Source organism: Mus musculus, chromosome X, assembly GCF_000001635.26.
Source record: "Mus musculus strain C57BL/6J chromosome X, GRCm38.p6 C57BL/6J".
Taxonomy (NCBI): domain Eukaryota; kingdom Metazoa; phylum Chordata; class Mammalia; order Rodentia; family Muridae; genus Mus; species Mus musculus.
The window spans coordinates 106,012,413-106,031,716 of record NC_000086.7 but is presented as its reverse complement, the minus strand read 5'-3'; the positions used below and the strand labels follow the sequence as shown (position 1 = coordinate 106,031,716).

Below are 19,304 nucleotides of genomic sequence, written 5' to 3'. Positions count from 1 at the left end.
TAAAACCTGGACTGTAAAAAAAAAAATTAAATAAAATTTAAAAGAAAGAAAGAAAGAAAGAAAGAAAGAAAGAAAGAAAGAAAGAAAGAAAGAAAGAAAGAAAGAAAAGAAGGAAGGAAGGAAGGAAAGGAAGGAAGGAGAGGAAGGAAAGTGTGGCTGGAGCTCAGTGGAGAGGCACTTGGCTAACATGGACCTGAAGACTTGATTCAATACTCACCACCAAAAAAAAAATGAGAGAGAAACAGTGACTGACATGGGGGGGGGGGACAGTGACTGACATGGGGGGGGGGGGAAGCAGGGGGGAAAGCACAGAAACTAGTTTCTTCCTAATGGCAAAAGGCACATAGAACTCTGCAATCTGTCCATCAAGAGTAGAAAAGGGAAGTGATTCATTTTTTTTTCCTTTTCTGTCTGCTTTAGTTGTGACATCAATTGCACATGCAGGAACAGTAGCAATCACAACAGCATACAACAAACACATACTTTTTTTTTAATGAACAAAATCATCAAGTGTAAATAGCCAGGCTAAAACAGAACTCCTGCCATGTGAAATAATCCATTTAAATGCACCTTTGATTATATGTTGGAAAAATTTCACTTCTACAGTAATTACAGAAATATTAGTAATTTTTTCAAATTCCCTAGATATAGCTGTACAATTCCAAACAATCAAGCAATGTATAATGATACCCACTTAATCAATTCAAAATGGAATATTTTATCCTCGTTTCTATGCGGAAAAGAAGTATTTGTGAAAATCAGTGTGCTCTCTCACATACTTGAACTCACAAAATGAGGAAATCAATTTGCTGACCACACAGGACAAACAACATGAAAGCAGAAACACAGCACCCACTCTGTAATTAACACAAATTGGAAATAAATATTGCTTCTTTTCTTGCCATATTCCCTCAATAAATTGAGTTTGCAAGTTTTCTGTTTTGTTTTGTTTTGTTTTGTTTTGTTGTTTCTTGGTCTTGCTATGTAGCCCAGGCTGGTCTCAAACTCTTAACTTGGCCTCTCAAGTGCTTCAAATTAAACATATACCACCACAGCCAGAAATAAGTTGTATCACATCAAGTCAAGCTACAGACTGAGAACAAGAAGTAAAAGAATTAGAGTTGTCAGAATGCGAGTTTGAACTGAACCACTCGCCATGATGTACCAGCTATCTGACTCATTCTTATTTTTACTGTGTCCTTGGGAAGATCTCTGTTTAATAACAAAACCCTGCGACCTATTATCCCACCACTTGGCAGGTAGAAACAAGAGAAATGGGAATCCAAGGACAGCTTGGGCTACATAAAACACTGTCTAAAAACGAACATAACATGCTTGCAAGATGGCCCTGCTGGTAGGGGTGCCTGCCACCAAGCCTCATGTCCTCTGACAACCACGTAAGAGCTGTTGCATACAGGCAGCCACGCAACATATCACATGTTCAAAAAAAATGAATAAAAATGTCAAAAATAACATTTTCTGACAGGATGTTAATCAGAGGAGAATGTTCTTTAAAAAAAAAAAAAAAAAAGCAAGGTCACCTGCAATCCTAGTACTCAGGGAGGTCTAGTCAAAGATCACTGTCAAATCCAAAGCTAGACTGATCTAGATAACAAGATCCAGACCGGCTGAGGCTTCATACAGAACTCCCACCACAAAAAGACAAAAAGACAAAGGGGTTGGGGGGGACTGGAGAGATGGATTCTACTTCCTCAGCTGAGTTTGGATCCCAGTACCTATGGCAGGTAAGTCAGTTCATAACCTTTGGTAACCTCAGCTCCAGAGCACCAGGCATGATCTCCTAGTTTCAAAGGACACGCCAGGGCTATGTAGTGAGAGACCCTGTTTTTTAAGACCAAAAATACTTGGAAAACTTGGACTGTCCCTTTAATAAAGATAAGTAATAGGAATTTTAGGAGAAAACTCTAAAATATGATTTTCATATATACTAAGAACTGGATAAGCTCAGACAAATATCTCTGACAATTTACTTCCCTAGTTCAAAAATGAATATATTTTCATTTTCTGTAATGTCAAAATTTACAAATAATATTTTGACAAGCAAATCTGAATATAGTATATAGAGAAAAATCAGTTCTTTTTGTTGTTGTTGTTCTCTTTTGTTTTTTCGAGACAGGGTTTCGCTGTGTAGCCCTGGCTGTCCTGGAACTCACTCTGTAGACCAGGCTGGCCTCAAACTCATGGAGATCCACCTGCCCTATCTACTAAGGGCTGGGATTAAAGGCGTGCGCCATCACTGCCTGTTACTTTTTGTTGTTGTTGTTTTAAAGAAAGCAGCCTTCTGCATTAAGAAACAAAGATGTTAACCTATCCTTCAGAAGAAAACTGTTTAACCTGGCTAGGTGCCACAAACCGAGATCTAAGACTGGCTAGAAGAGTTTCTATTACATTACCAAGACAGAGAGAGAAATCAATTTGGAGAAGAAATGCAAGGATTCCTTGAGGGGAAACTGGAACAACTTTTGGCTTTAAAAATTGTTATTCATTGCCAACTTTTTTTTTTTTTTTTGGTTTTTTGAGACAGGGTTTCTCTGTGTAGCCCTGGCTGTCCTGGAACTCACTCTGTAGACCAGGCTGGCTTTGCACTCAAGAGATCTACCAGCCTCTGCCTCCTCACTGCTGGGATCAAAGGTAGATACCACCACACCCAGTTGCCTTTTTTTTTTTTAAACTAAGACACAATAGTCAATCAGAATTAAAAACTGATTGAGGCTCAACAAAAAAAACACAACAAGGGGGCAGCAAGGCATGCTCCCACACAGGACCGCTACCTACTTACTTTAGTGTCTTTTACATTGCAGGTTATATTCCCATTAAGCCTCATACATTAACTGCGTTTATCATTCCCATTTTTTTCTACATGTAGGCTTTTGGTGGGTTAACAGTTCTATATGACTATCCTTCATGACTTCTTTTATGTTTTGATTTTATTTCAAGGTGTCAGGGATAGAATCCAGGGCCTTGCTCATGGAAGGGTAAACTCTACCACCAAACTACCTCCGCAGACCTTACTCTTTTTGTTCCCTCTTGAAATCTTGAAAGGCGTGTTTATTAGAAATAGAGACGTGTATGTACAGTGCCCTCACCAGTATTTCTGTGCCTGGACTATCCCCCCATTCCTCCACCCCTACAGAGCTAAGTCCTGTTCACTGTTCCAGACACAGCTCTAGTGCTTCTTTCCATACAACTTTATAACACTTCCTGGTTGTAATATATGTTACTGAGATTTTAAATGACTGTGTGTTCTTTTCTTTTCCTACTTCATTGTGGGACACTCAGGTACAACAACAAAACCTTCACTACCATAGATACAAGAAAGTTTGAAAATTAAAAAAAAAAAACTAAAACCTCTCTCTTCAAAATAATCTTTCTTTAAGAAGGATAGTAGAAACAATCTAGGTTGTTTATTCAATTATTTGCTAGAACCCACAGTCTTCCTGACCAAATTCGATTCAGTTGATTGCAAACTCTTTTGAGTCCAGGAACTGTCTTAATTTGACATCACCCCATCTCTCTCACTTCAATATCACACCTAATTCAATGTTCTGCACACACTGTCTCAATACAAAGCCGTATTACTAAGTAATGAGGCTATAATTAAAACAAAGTTCAGACCCTAGGAAAATATTGGCTTGTAAAAGCATGAGTGTTGTCCGAGTTTAAAATAACCTCAGCATCTACAACAAAAAGAGTCAAAAGGAAGATACAATCCAGCATGTGGGAGGCACTGAATTCAACCCCCAGCACTTAAAAGAGGGAGAAAGGAGGAGAAAGGGGCAGAGGAAGAGCCTCAGAAAAGCGGCGCAGGGTGGGACAGGGATGGCTGTAACTTTACTGGAAATGGAGCACAAAGAACAAAAAGGGGTAACGAGCCTCCGTTTAGTTTATGCTCCCAGAGCGTGACAAGAAGCCAAATACCCAGTTTTAGAAAAATATTTAATCAGTGATGGTGGTCTTCGGAACCTCATTTTCTAAAGTAGAAAGAGATGTCATTAATCAAAGATCCCAGTCCACAAGAAGTCCAGTGCGCGGTTCAGACCTTCTCGTGTCCACAATTAGCACAGGCCACAGATGATCAAAATACTCTCTTCCAGGAGAGTACAAAAAAAAAAAAAAAAAAGTGGCACAGGTCAGGTCCCAGCCTCCTTTCTCTGCCCTGGTTGAGAGGGTAAAGCCTAAGTGTGGTTAAATATGTGAGTTGTGAAGGAGTTTGGAGATTGCCCCAGCTTAAAGTGGTGACCTTCTCACCATCCTAGATCGTACAGACAACTGACAAAAGAGTGAAGTCGCCGATGGGAAGCCGCTCTGGGACTCACCTGGGTTTCCAGGGCTGGGGTTCGAGCTCTGGAGCTCCGCAGGGCGCAGGGCGGCAGCGATTGACCAGCACGCAGCCTCCGCGCTCGCACACACAGAAGAGTCTAGGCGCAGGCAGCGGCAGCTCCTCCCTCGACGGCTTTCCCAGCCCACAAAGTCGCCCCGCCCTCCTCCGAGGCCCCCACTTCCGGGCGATGCCAGGGCCCGGAAGCTGGGCCGACTAGGGAAATGGTCCACGTCACGTGAAAGGGAGCACGCGCCGGGAGCTCCTTGCGCCCCCTGGTGCACGCATGCATTCTCAGCCAAGATGTAAAGTTAGGCGCTTGCAGTCGCCTAGGCTCCCAACCCCAGTGCCTAAGACAAACGCAACAAAACGGAGGGAAAGTACTTGAATAGTGAGGGCTTGCCATAAACCACCCATAGATTGTCCTTGCCAGCATAAAATATCATAGACCTGGCAAACCGTCTTTACTTACTAAACTAACTCCAGACAGGAAAAATCAGAACCAGGAACTTCCCCCTCATCCCTCTGATGAAAAATGGCATTGTGGTTTGGCGGGGTGGCTTGTTCCTGTAATCCTAGCACTTGAAAGGAAGGCAAGAAGATGAATTGAAACCAGCCTAGAGTTCCTAGCCATACTGGGATATAGAGTAAGAGCCTGTCTCAAAGAAAACTTTCTCCAGGCTGAAGAGATAGCTCAATATTTAAGAGCATTAATAACTCCTCTTCCAGACCATGCAAAGCAGCTCACAACAGCTGGTCCAGGGAATCGATGCCCTCTTCTGGCCTTCTAAGGCACTGCCTACTTGTGCACAGATGTCCATGCAAACAAAACATCCATACACAAAAAAAATAAATCTACCCAAATGATAGACTGCTGCTGTAAACTGAGCTCTAAACCCACATAAATGATGTAGTACACACACGCGCGTGCACACACACACACACACACACACACACACACGATTTTCTCAAATAAAACATAACGACATCATTCAACGGGGTTGGCAGTTCCTTGAGTTTAATCCCCTGCAGGAAGATGTTTACCACCAAATCTGCTGACCTGAGTTCCATCCCTGGTGGAGGGAGAGGACTCCCACAAATTGTCGCAAATTGTCCTCTGGTCTTTACGCTTGGGATAGTACATAGAGCACACCCACAAATAAATACATGTAAAATAAATAAAAATGGACTGGAGCGATGGCTCAATGGCTAAGAGCACATACAGACCCAAGTTCAGATCCCTGAATTCACAGTGTGATAATGTGTAGCTGGGTTGTTACTTTGTGGGCTCTTCGATTTCCCATCCTTTATCATCCCCCCAACTCCCCAATCCCTGTTTCACCACCTATCACTAGATAGGAGAGAAAGGATAGGAGGGGAGAGAGAGAGAGATCCCTGGAACCAATTTCTTTCTTATTTCTTCTGTGAGCACAACCACTAACAAACCAAAACCAAACCTCCTGAAAGACTACCAACCACAAACCAATCTATCGGGGCACTAGCATTTATATACCCAGAATGCCAAATGTCACACAATCACAGAAACTATCTGCAGCTGGCAAAACCATGCTTCTGCTAGAGTGCCAGGCAAATCATGCACAGCTGCTGTGGATACTGCGAAGCAGTTCCATATCCCACGTCTGGGATTAAAACTAAAACACATTCCTATATTTCTGTGTTGACTAAAAAAAACCAAAACTCCAGAATTCTCAGTACAATAATGGGTCGTTCACAACAACTGTAACTCCATGCCCTCCTGTAAGGGGGGCGCCTAGCACCTTCTTCTGAACTGAGGTCACTTACAGCCACATGTGCACATAATTTAAATTTTTTTTTCTAGTATAAAGATTTATTGTGGTGGAAGGAAGGACTTAGAAGAGGGGTAGAGGCAGTGAAAGGGGGGTGGTGAGAAAGACAGGAAGAAAGGCCAGCTGGGAACATGTGGGAACAGAGAGAGTGAAGTCTTAAAATTACATTTTAAAAAGAAACTAAGGCAACTTATAAGTGGGCTCCCAAATATCAGCAAACTGAGTTATAGGTGCAAAATGATTGGTGTTGAACTAAAAGAACATCACTATTCACATACATTTGGCCACTTGGGACACATTTTCCCTCAATACAATTGTCATGGAACTAAAAAATTAAAAAACTAAATAAATCATTTGATGGGGGAACCAGAAAATAAGCTTTAGAGAATCAGAATAGCAAGTCAGCTATCCCTCTAGTTAATCTAGACACTGGTTTACCCGTCACTCACAGCCTCATTAAAGTATCATCTTTGCCTGCATCCTCTATTCTCTGAATACTTGAGCATATTGATATTCTTTTCATGTTTACTATATTGAATGAACCATTATAAGGCAATGTCTTTAGAAAGTTTTCAGGTTTGCTGGGAGTTCAGCAAATACTAAACACCTCCAAATTCCTTCAATATGGGATCAACATATCCTTAATGAAGTCACCAGGTAAGACCATAACATCTGGACCTGAGAAAATGACTCTTCCGTTAAGAGAACTTCCCAGAAAGGCTGACAACTGTCTGTTAAGTCCAGCGCCATAGAAATAGAAAATACATAATTCCATTTCAGAGTAAAGTTAAAAACAGGACCTACGGTATCCATCTTAATCTAACAGTATTTCATAGTCCCTCAAGGAATCTTAAAGGATTGCTTAGTGCTTCTGAGGTAAGCTATCTCAAGTCTTCAGCTACAGAAATGCATAACAGAGAAATTTAGTGACCTCCCAGCTCCAGGTAATTATAAAATCCAAAGTAATGTGTTAGTTATAACAAACAGTTTAATTAAAGGTAGAACTTGCCTGAATGAAGCAGGAAAGCAACAAGGTTCCAATATTGTAGGGACAAAACTCAACTTCATTTCAAAACTGCTTCATTTCTACTAGTGGTCATGGTAGTGTTAAAATCACCCATGAAGACGGGCGTGCTAGCGCACACCTTTAATCCCAGCGCTCGGGAGGCAGAGGCAGGCAGATTTCTGAGTTCGAGGCCAGCCTGGTCTACAAAGTGAGTTCCAGGACAGCCAGGGCTATACAGAGAAACCCTGTCTCCAAAAAACAAAACAAAACCACCCATCAAAGCCAGGTGTGGTGGCACATGCCTTTAGTCCCAGCACTCAGGAGGCAGAGGTAGTCGGAAATTTGTGAGTTCAAGGCCAGTCTACAGATGGAATTCCAGGACAGCCAAGGTAGAGAAACCTTGTCTCAAATAAAAATAAAAATAAAAATAAAAATAAAAAAAAAATAAGTACAAGAGAGAAGAAAGCTGGGGGGTTGGGTCAGTAAGGTAGGGCATTTGCTGCCAGGACCTACATGGTAAAGAGCCTACCCACTTCAAGTTGTCCTCTGCGAATTGTCCTCTGACCTTCACATGTGGACTGTGGCACATGTCAATACAACACACACATACACACACACACACATACACATACAAAATAAGTAAATGTAAAATGCCACATGAAGTTGACAACTATCACTTACCTGACAGAAAGGACAACTCAAGAAAGAGGGACTGTGACGGGGGACTGGAAGGAGGCAATTAGGATGTAGTGATTAATGAAAAAAAAATAAAAGAACAAACCGTAGTGTACATTATTACCTCATCATAATGAGTGCTAGCTCGAAGCTCAAAAGCTATACAACCTAAGGTGTTAAATGTATTGTTTAATCAACATTTCAGATTGATCTGTATTTCGATGGATTAGTACTAGTTTGAATATTTCTACAGATCTCATAAAAAATGTTCTAAACTGGGCTGGAAAGAAGGCTCAGAGGTTAGGAGCACTGACTGTTCTTCTAGAGGTCCCGAGTTCAATTCCCAGAAACCACATGGTGGCTCACAACCATCTGTAATGGGATCTGATGCCCTCTTCTTGTGTGTCTATAGTGTACTCATATACATAAAATGAATAAATCTTTAAAAAAAAAGTTCTACCGGGCAGTGGTGGCACATGCCTTTAATCCCAGCATTTGGGAGGCAGAGGCAGGTGGATTTCTGAGTTTGAGTCCAGCCTATTCTACAGAGTGAGTTCCAGGGCAGCCAGGGCTACACAGAGAAACCCTGTCTTGAAAAACCAAACAAATAAATGTTTCAAGTTTTTTGTTTTTGTTCTTTTTTGAGACAGTGTCTCAACTATGCAGAGCCTGACTAGCCTGGACCACTGCGATGTGATCCTCCCTGCCTCCCTGCCTCAGGAGTACTGAGATTGAAGGTATATGCTACCACACCCAGCTTAAATGTTATCAGAGGCAGAGGCAGGCGGATTTCTGAGGTCGAGGCCAGCCTAGTCTACAGAGTGAGTTCCAGGACAGCCAGGGCTACACAGAGAAGGCCTACCTCGAAAAAAAAATTATCAAACAGCATTAACATAGTTATAAATCTTGAAAACATATATATATAACATAGTTATAAATCTTGAAAACTATTTCTAGTAAATAGAATATGAAATTCCTATCAGATAAACTGCTAAAAGCAACAGAAATTCCATGTTCTGCTTATTAAAACCATCTTCTGGGGGCTGGAGAGATGGCTCAGCAGTTAAGACTGCTCTTCCAGAGGTCCTGAGTTCAAATTCCAGCAACCAGATCACAAACATCTGTAATAGGATCTGACACCCTTTTCTGGTGTGTCTGAAGACAGCTGTAGTGTACTTATGTATAATAAATATATTTTTTAAAAAACATCTTTTGCTTATTAAAACACCATAAATTATAGACTTCAGCTCTTAAAAAAAGGAATGGAACTTGTGATATAATTAACATTTTGTTTAGTTTACACCTTAAACAGGAAATTCATTGCTATACTAAACTCTGGACAATCCTCAAACCTAAAGGTTATATAATATTGCTAGAATTACAGAAAAACAACAGGAGAGGCCGATGAGTATCAAAGCTTATCACTTTAAACCCAGGATTAACAGATAGCCTTTATTTCTTCAGCAACAGTTAAATTACTAGGAAGTATGACAGATCCTAAAGATTAAGGATTATGCTGAAAAATTAGCACCTATTTCAGATGAATATGCCATACAGTGTAAGGAGGTGGTAGTCTTTAGCAAACCTAGTTCACACAGGATCATTACAGGATCACTATCCCCTTGGGTTTGGTGACAGTCCAGTCTCTAAGCAGAAGGGAGCTAATGGCAATTCCAAATATAACCACGAGGTAGAGGGCAGTAAGCATAACCTATATGGCCAATGACCCAGTGGGCTCCTAAAACAGCTCTGTGCTTATTTCTTCATTCTCTGTAATTTCAGCTTACTATAAAGGTGCCCTCCTGATCATAGATTTCCCTCATACCACCTCATAGGGTAAAAAGCCATTTTAAGAGACAATACAGCTTAAATAAATGAGAAGTCACCATGCTTGGGCTTCATTTACAAAGGAAAAAAACAAAGCCTAGAATGAAGGTTAAGGTACTTTATTTCTTTATTTGTTCTTCAATCTGCCATAGTATAATGAGTACATGATTCTTTGACTTGGCATTCACTTATAAGTTGGTTTTAAACAATTCCTTGATTATTGTACCAGCTGGCACGACTACTGATCTCTCCATTCCTTTGGGGTGACTCTGCCAACAGGGGACATGTTCCATTCTATTCCAATTTGTGTGGCTGTCTGTAAGAATTAAAAGGCTGTCAGTTATACATATTTAAACCACAGTACATCCTCAACTTGGAAACTATATCTTCAAAATTACAAAGAAATTTTGTCTGCTCCTTAGTTTAACAATAAACAGCAAGTCACCCAGGATATAGTGATTTACATAGCCATCAAAGCAAACTGCTGTCCATTCTGAGCTGAAGGAAATGTTCTAAATCTGCACTGTCCAATATAGGAGTCACTGGCCACATCTGGATGTTAAGTGGTTGGAATGTCTGATGGCACACACATCTAATCCCAGCACTAAGGAGGCAGAGGCAGAGGCAGGCAATTCTCTGAGTTTGAGGGCACCCTGGTCTACAGCATGAGTTCCAGGACAGCTTAGACTATACAGAGAAACCCTGTCTCCAACTACCCCCAAACCCAAAACAGCACAGATGGAATGTGGCTAGAAAACTGAGGAAATGAATTTTGAAATTGTTCTTAAATCAAAACTATATTTTAGAGCTGGAGAGGTGGCTCAGAAGTTAAAAGCTCTTACAGAGGTCCTGATTTCAATTCCCAGCAACCACATGGTGGCTCACAACCATCTGTAATGGGATCTGAAGTCCTCTTCTGATGTGTCTGAAGGCAGCTACAGTGTACTCGTATATGTAAAATGAATAAATGCTTTTTTTATAAAAACTGTATTTTATATTTTTCTCTCCCTCTAAAATATTGCTTCTGTCAAGCATAACTACCTAAGAGAATTCATTTATTTCAGTATCTGACAAGGCAAAAGTACAGATCATTAAAGGTGCATGAATATGCTTAGATACAGAAGACCCTGGGTTCAATCCTCAGAACTAATATTAATAGTATATTTCATTTCAAGCAAGGGTTGAATTATCCCTTTTGTTTTATTGAGCCAGGTTTGGTTCAATGTGGCCCAGGGTTACCTTAGACTTGTTATGTAGCAAAGATGTCCCTAAATTCTTGATCTTCCTGTATCTCTACTGTTGGGATTACAGATGTGTGCCACCTCACACAGCCATCTGTATCATTTACACAGAAATATATTTATTAAAATTCCAAAATTATGACTTTTAACTAGAAAATAAGTTGTTAGACAACAGATGTAGAACCCTAAAATATGGAAACAAGGTATATTTCATCTATCAAGAAAATTACATTTGAGTTTTGGGGGTTGTTTGCTTTGAAACAAAAAGTCTGCTATGTAGCCTCAGCAGACCTGAGGCTTGCTATAGTTCTAGCTGCTCTTACTCTTCTTTCAGTCTATCTGCCTCAACCCCCCAAGTGCTGGCATTGCAGCTGTGTATCTCCAACCAGACTGGCTTGTGCCTCAGCTTTGACTACAGAATTTTGGAAGGAAATCCAGTCACTGAAGTATATCTAGGAAGGTGACTCAAAATATGAAACTCCAGGAATTATACAACAAAAAACCTGGCCAACTTATCTATAGATGTTTTCAAGAGCCCTGTCAATGTTAATCACATACTTTATAACATATGACAGCAATCTTTTAGCTGACGTCATATGGAAATATGATGAGTCAGAATTTCTCTACTGCAATGAACTGATGTACAAATTTCGAAAGGGAACATATTTAACTCAACATTAGAATATTCTAACTGTTTTAGAGGTAAGCTCTCACTATGTACATTATATAGCCCAGGCTAACCTCATACTTGCAGACATCTACCATCATGCTTGGGCTCCACAAATAAGATTCTTCTTACAGTTACACAAGACAGAAAAGGGCTGCCTTGCAATCCAACAAAAACTTTGTTACCGGTCATTAAGAGGATGAATGCATGCTGAATGCAAAGGAAGACACACACATTGGGTGGATGATCAGATGATCAGATGGCCTTTCCAATCCTTCCTTAACTAGAAATTGAACATTTTCATAGACTAGATGAGACTAAAACATGTCTAAATTAAAAAACACTGAGCCTGAGATTATAGCTCAATGACAGAGCACTTGCCTAACATGTGTGATACCTTGAGTTCAATCCCTAGAACTGCAGAAGAAATAATCAACTAGTAGTACTTACATATGTCCATGTAGAAACACAGAAGATGGCTCCACCTGCTAATATAGCATTCCCATATTTGTCATGGAAACTAGGTGCCCTCTTCTGGTGGCTCTGCCTTGCCACCACTTGCTGAATGCTTCGAACTTAGAAAAGAACACAGAAGTATATGGATCAGTTATCAAAATAAAAACACACAACTGCCAATAAGGAAAGCAAAGCAACTCCACAGACTACTAAATGTTAACCACAAGAACAAGTGGTCAGGTGGTAGTGGCACACATCTTTAATCCCAGCACTTGAGAGGCAGAGGCAGACAGATTTCTGTGTTGAAGACCAGCCTGGTTAGAAGCCAATTCTAAGACAGACAAGGCTACACAGAGAAACCCTGTCTCTAAAAAATCCAAAACAAAACAAAATCAAAGAAAGAAAGAACAGAAGGTTAGACAGGTGGGCAGACAAGCACCTTCTCAAGCGCTGTGAAAGTAAAACCAACTGCCAGGCTCACACCTGAAGGCTCAGCTCTTGGGGGACTGAGACAGGAGAACTGCCGCAAGTGCAAGGCCAAACTGGGCTAGACAGTGAATTCTAGGCTACCCTGAGCTCCAGTTAAAGACTCCAACTCAAAAAAATAAACAAATATGAGGACTAGAGAGATGACTCAGTGGTTAAGAGCATTGACTGCTCTCCTAGAGATCCTGAGTTCAATTCCCAGCAACCACACGGTGGCTCACAACCATCTGTAATGGGATCTGATGCCCCCTGCTGGTGTGCCTGAGGACAGCTACAATGTACTTAACATACATAAAACAAATAAGTCTTTAAAAAAAGAAATAAGGGGCTGGTGAGATGGCTCAGCGGGTAAGAGCACTGACTGCTCTTCCAAAGGCCCTGAGTTCAAATCCCAGCAACCACATGGTGGCTCACAACCATCTGCAATGATATCCGATGCTCCGATGCCCTCTTCTGGTGTGTCTGAAGACAGCTACAGTGTACCTACATATAACAATAAATAAATCTTTAAAAAAAAAAAAAAAAAAAAAAGAAATAAAATGATAAAGTGACACGTGGACAGAAACATTTAAAAATACAATAAAATGTTGACACATGATGGTAAATGTTCTTCATACCAATTCTCATTTTTTTCTGCATTACTGAAAATTTTCACAGCAAAAATAAAAATCAAATGTTTATCACCTTAAAATTATGCCCCCAAGCTATGGTAAGCAGGATTTTAAAATAATTGGTAAAGAATGAGGTTTTTGATTATATAATAAGAGTATATAAGCAGGCAAGCACGTGGAAGGTAAAAGCAGGAGGATCAGGAGTCAGCCTACGGTGCATGACACCTTGTCTCAAAAAACAGAGTAGAAAAAATGTTATGATAGAGATTTTATCATCAGGTAATTTCTAGCCTAGAAGGGAGTATTATATGTGAAGACATGATCTCTGTTGTACAAGAAAGTAGAATTAACTCAGCATTTAGGCAAGTAGGATTTGTAGGTGGGTAGGGGTGCAGGGCAGAGGGAGGGTATAGGGAACTTTCAGGATAGCATTTGAAATGTGTATAAAGAAAATATCTAATAAAAATTAATTAATTAGAAAAAGAAAAATGGAATATCGACAGAGATAGATAGATCTACTGTACCAGAGAGCCAATCAAGTTTGGATGAAGAACAAGGTTATAAAGGTAGCTTATTAAGGAATAAAACTCGAAAAAAGTGGTAAATACCAAAAAGTCAATAGTTTTTCTCTTCAAATCTAGACACCACCACCTCATTATTTTAAAGGTCTTTACTGTGTGTCTTTTCTTAAAGATTTATTTATTATATGTAAGTACACTGTAGCTGTCTTCAGACACACCAGAAGAACGTATCAGATCTCATTACAGATGGTTGTGAGCTACCATGTGGTTGCTGGGATTTGAACTCAGGACCTTCTGAAGAGTAGTTGGTGTTCTTAACCGCTGAGCCACTTCGCCAGTCCCTGTTTTAAAGGTCTTTAAAGGTACTTACAGACACAGAGGAAAAAGCAATGTTGAATTGAGGTGCAGCGGTTCATAGCTGTTCTCTCAGTACTTGGGAGGGTAAGGTTGAAAACTATACTCAATTTTCATGCCAGGCTGGGCTGCAGGGTAAGACAAAACTGCTGTTCCCTCACTAATGTTTCAGGCTGGGGAGAGCCTGGATTCAGTGGCAGAGCTTTGGGTTCAAATTCTATCAAATCCTCTCTCACCCCCAAAACAAACACCACCACCACCACCACCACCAATGGTCTCTATGTGGTATAATCCTAATAATTCCTTAACCATTATATTAGCTGCTTTACTTACGGTTCCACTTTCACCTTTAACCAGCCACACCCAGGGAAATAAATGTAGCGGGATTGGTGTAGTGCTTGCCTAACATTCCCTAGACTTGATTGCTAACACTTCAGAAGCAAACACAATTAGGTCTATAAAGGTGGGAAGGACTTTGTCAAGCCCAGCACTTGGGAAATGGAGGCCAAGGATCAGGGGTTGAAGACATCCTTGGCTACAGATTAAAATGGCAGGCCAACCTAGTGTACCTGAGACCCTCCCTCAGAAAACAGCCACAGCCGGAATAAGCAAATTCATAAACATTCCATAATCAATTCTGCTCCAGAACATTTAAAAGGGTGAGTATGAGAAACAGAAACACAACAAAATAAACTAAAAAATCATCTTTTTGCCTGGTCTCCAGAGCAAGTTCCAGGACAGCCAGGCTACACAAAGAAACCCTGTCTCAAAAAAAAAAAAAAAATGATAAAAAAACTTTTCCTACAGTATTTTTAAAAGTCCCTAAGTCACTTAAAGATCAAAGAAATTGAGATTACCAAACAACTGTTGTTTCAACACTCTGATTTACCAAGTGATCTCCCCTCTATACCAAAATAAAATTAAAAACAAACAAACAAACAAAACCACCCAGTTTAGTGACCAGAGATTGGTTAATGGTCTTTGACATAGGTATTACTTACTAACCTCTGTTTTACAAAAACAAGTTTATAACGCTAAATCATTTGTCCAAAGTGAAAGAAATAATAAACACAGCTTGTAGCAGATGAAAGATCAGTTGGGCTTCTTTCTTTTTTTTTTTTTTCAATTATTCCCAAAGTACTTCAGTACTTAGAACACAGCATGTGATCTAAAGGTAAAATAAAACTAAATCCATGGCTAGAAAAGCAAGTAAGTATTGTGTAAGGTCACCTTCATTCACATTACTGAAGGTCACCTTCAGGGTAAAGCAATTACAAAAATGAATTTTTTTCTTTCCAGTCCAGTGTATTTTCCATATATACTGCTAGTCTCAAGTTTCCACGTACTTGCCTAACTTTAAAGCAGGAAAAAAAAATGACCATGATTGTTTTCGCTATAGTTAATATTCCGTTAATAATCTACAGATGACTTCTTCAAAGCTGCCAGGCTTAAGGTTTTCAACCCCTTGCTATGAATCCAGATGCGGTAGATTTAGTTTCCTACCACCGTTATTGTAGGAGATCAGTTCTTCTACGTAAATACACTCCCAGAGCTAAAATTTAGATCATCGCTAAAAGAGCAAGGTGTCCGCCAAAGCGTTCTTCCTGGAAATCATAGGTCTCTGAAGAAAGAGAATGCATAACGAGGTTAGGAACACAAGGACAGGATGATAAAGCCACTGTCACAGCTACCTCTGTTATGGCTAGCTTCCCTTCCCAGTGACTGGAGACCACGCAGGGGACCATGCACCTAGAATTAAAACCCGCAGGATTTGGGGCGGAGGAAGAGGGCAGAAGAGCACGAGGACAGCCGGATCCCGGGTGTTGTAAAGAACTCGCCCACATTATCTGCTCACCTTGGAGACGGCTTAGTGCGTTTTTGGCTAAGGGCAACATCGCGGAGACGAAGATGGAACTGCGGCGACTATGCTGCTGCCTTGGTGCAAATTCACCCCAGCTACCCTTGCAAAGCGTCCTGAAAAACAAAATGGCTTTCAGCAGGGAGCCCAAATGAGAATTGGTGAGATGTCGCGAGATTTAGGGGTTGACCTATAGAAATTGTCATCCTAGTTCCTGCGAGGAAATAGGAAGGTCTTTGGGAAATGTAGTTTCAAGCTTGATGGCTTCCATAAAGTAGTATTTACTAAGCAGGGAGGTTAACTCTTTGGACAAAGGTTTCGGACTCTACAAAGGAGAGCTGAGACACCGACCTTACATAAGGCACCAGCATCAAAATGGTGCTAAAACTCCAGAGGATTGGATCTAGTGTCTCACTTCCAATTACAGTCCCTTCAAATTTTTCACATTCTGTCTCCTATTACCTACATTAATTGGTTTTACCTTTATTGGTTTTTTTTTTTGGAATTTTTGTGGGGGAGTTGAGACACGGCCTCTCTATTTAGTCCTGGCTGACCAGGAACTCTCTATGTAGACCAAGCTGGCCTGGAACTCACAGAAAAAGTCCTGCCTTTGCCTCCCAAGTGCTGGGAGATCAATTGACCTTTTTCCCCTAAGGATTCCAGTTCATGTGCATCTGGCAAGAATACTATATATGTATCTTCTTAAGAAACTCTGTGTAGGGCTGGTGAGATGGCTCAGTGGGTAAGAGCACCCGACTGCTCTTCCAAAGGTCCAGAGTTCAAATCCCAGCAACCACATGGTGGCTCACAACCATCCTTAATGAGATCTGATGCCCTCTTCTGGTGTGTCTGAAGACAGCTACAGTGTACTTACATATAATAAATAATAAATAAAAAAAAAAAAAAAAAAAAAGAAACTCTGTGTAAGCCAGGTCTCCCTATGTAACCCAGACTGGCTAGAACTTACTATGTAGCCCAGACTGGCCTAGAATTTGCAATTCTTTTGCCTTAGCTTCTCTAGTGTCATGATTAGATAAATAATGTACAAATCAAACTCTGCTTTTTAGAGCATCCTATCAAAAGGTATAGGATCTTAGCATGTCCCATTCAGTAATAGTATGAACTTAATCATTTAATCCAAGCACTGCATACCAGATTTCTACACTTTAAAGTCACCGCTTTCCCTTTGTAATTAAAAAAAAAAAGTATCTTGAGTGGAAAGGAGGGATGTGTGCAAAAAAAAAAAAAAAAAGGTAACTCCAATGCATAATGACTATCCTATTCTGCATAAGCTTCTATCCACTATGTTTTGTATCCATTGGTAATTCTTTACCACACTGTGTCTGTATGACCACTGCAGTTCATATGCCTAAAGCAACCTGAGTGAGCATAAAACAGAGATACTCAAACCACCATGCTTATTTGGTATGCTTGTTTATTTTTTAAGATTTATTTATTTATTATATGTAAATACACTGTAGCTGTCTTCAGACACACGGGAAGAGGGCATCAGATCCCCATTACAGATGGTTGTGAGCCACCATGTGGTTGCTGGGACTTGAACTCAGGACCTCTGGAAGAGCAGTCAGTGTTCTTAACTGCTGAGTCATCTCTCCAGCCCCTTGTTTGTTATTTTTGTGTTTGTTTCTTGGAGACTAGATTTCATCCTGTAGTAGAGGCTAGCTTGGAATTTACTATGGAGCCACTCCTGGCCTCAATCTCCTGGCAAGCTGCCTGCTTCAGTTTCCCAAGATGATAGGTGTGAGCTGACATACCTAATAATTTAACCATTTAAAAATTTTTCTTTTTAAATTTTGAGGTAAGCTCACACCAAGTGGCTCATATGGGCCGTTAACTCACTCTAAAGTAGAGAGACAGGCATTGAACTTGTAATCCTCCTACCCCAGCTTCCCAAGTAGGAGTTAAACTGACCTATGAGGCCCAGCTTAATTTTTTCATATCCTACTTTCTCCTCTCCTTTGAAACAGGGACTCGCCATGTAACCTATGTGGGCCTCAAAGTTGGGATTTTCCCACTCTAGTCTCCCAAGTGCAGGGATTACAGGAGTATGCCACCACATGTGGCTATTGCTTTCTCTGTGTGTCTCTCTCTGTCTGTCTCTCTTCTGCTCTCTTCTCATCTGTCTTTTTGTTTATTTTGTTTTGTTTTGTCTTGTTTTGCTTTGTTTTGTTTGAGACAGGGTCTCTTGTAGCTCAAGGAGGAACTCCCTATGCAGCCTAGACTGGCATTAATCCCTGATATCCTCCTGCCTCTATCTCCTGAATACTGAGATTACAGGTATGCACCGCCAGGCTCATTTTATTTCATATCTCTTTATGTGGAGACCAATTACTTTCCTTTCTTTTTTTTTAAAGATTTATTTATTACTTATACAGCATTCTGCCTGCATTATTCCTGCAGGCCAGAAGAGGGCACCAGATCTCATTATAGAAGGCTATAAGCCACCATGTGGTGGCCAGAAATTGAACTCAGGATCTTTTGGGCCTGCTCTCAACCACTGAGCCATTTTTCCAGCCCGTCCCTCTTTTAAAGCAGTTACTTTCCTTTCAACAATCATCTCCTTAACTCTCCAAATAGTGGAATTATTATAATTCTGTGGGGTTTTTGCTTTCTAGCAGGACCTAAAAGAATAATCACATAGTATGTTCCACACATTCAAAATAAATGCACCTTGGGCTTTGGATGTAGTTGTGATAAAATGCTTGCCCAGCTTGTGTGGGGTCCTTTACTCAATCCTTTACTGTGCCCTGTGCTGCAAAATAAATAAATAAATAAATCCAAATTATAATGTGTGTGTGTGTGTGCACGCGCTTGTGTGTATACTGAGGAAATATTGAGGATTAAACCTATGTGTTTACAAATAACAGTTAAATGTCCTATCAACTGATCTATATTTCCCCAATGTCTTAGGGTTACTGTTGCCATGTTATAACACCCTGACCAAAGCAACTTCATCAGGAGTTGCAGTCATAGGAACAGTACTTAAGCCATCTTCAAGAATAGTATGTGCTTGAAAAAAAGATTGGTGTGGGGGGGTGGCAGCGTGAATGTACATGCAATGGGTGTGTGCCTGGTCTCTGTAAAGATCAGAAGAGTGCATCAGATCTCCTGGGACTACTAGGCTGTTACCCACCATGCCGGTCCCGGGAGGGTCTTCTCCCAAAAACAGTTAAATGTTCTCAACCCTTGAGACATTTCTCCAGCACCTGTCCCAGAGTATTATACTAAAGGAGCAAATTTCAACAAAACAAAACAAAACCACTTTTGATGTAAGATATTTGGATGTTTTGGGTGTTGTCAGCGCTGAGGTTTGGGCTGAGAAATTAATTTTGCTTACCAGAGGGTATAATGCAAGCTTCTGCTTTAGACCACGTAGTTCCCTTGGACTTGGCTAGAATGGAACTCTGAAGGTTCCTTGAATTGTTGAATTCCTA

The 19,304-nt window shown here is 40.5% G+C and overlaps 2 protein-coding genes across 3 annotated transcripts in view; both read right to left on the bottom strand.

Moving 5' to 3' along the window:
* Atp7a (ATPase, Cu++ transporting, alpha polypeptide) overlaps positions 1–4,493 on the bottom strand; it is a 100,938-nt gene extending 96,445 nt beyond the window's left edge. For both annotated transcript variants that reach the window (NM_001109757.2, NM_009726.5), the window contains exon 1: positions 4,338–4,493. The gene's annotated coding sequence lies outside the window, so the exon portion shown is untranslated. The remainder of the gene's footprint in view (positions 1–4,337) is intronic.
* A 4,773-nt stretch (positions 4,494–9,266) lies between these two features.
* On the bottom strand, positions 9,267–16,017 carry Cox7b (cytochrome c oxidase subunit 7B). Its single transcript, NM_025379.2, has 3 exons — positions 15,847–16,017; positions 12,014–12,138; positions 9,267–9,971 (listed from the first exon to the last, which is right to left on the bottom strand). Exons 1-3 carry the CDS (start codon positions 15,884–15,886, stop codon positions 9,894–9,896), a joined length of 243 nt encoding a protein of 80 aa, NP_079655.1. The 5' UTR covers positions 15,887–16,017; the 3' UTR covers positions 9,267–9,893.
* Between the last annotated feature and the right edge of the window lie 3,287 nt (positions 16,018–19,304).

What these genes read in the sequence shown, in the direction of transcription:
- Cox7b (NM_025379.2), bottom strand. Translation starts at nt 15,886, where the DNA reads ATGTTGCCCTTAGCCAAAAACGCACTAAGCCGTCTCCAAG. An exon ending in CGCACTAAGCCGTCTCCAAG is followed by an intron (nt 12,139 to 15,846) that starts GTGAGCAGATAA and finishes TTCTTTTCTAAG; the next exon opens with TTCGAAGCATTCAGCAAGTG. An exon ending in GTGTTTCTACATGGACATAT is followed by an intron (nt 9,972 to 12,013) that starts GTAAGTACTACT and finishes TAATTCTTACAG; the next exon opens with ACAGCCACACAAATTGGAAT.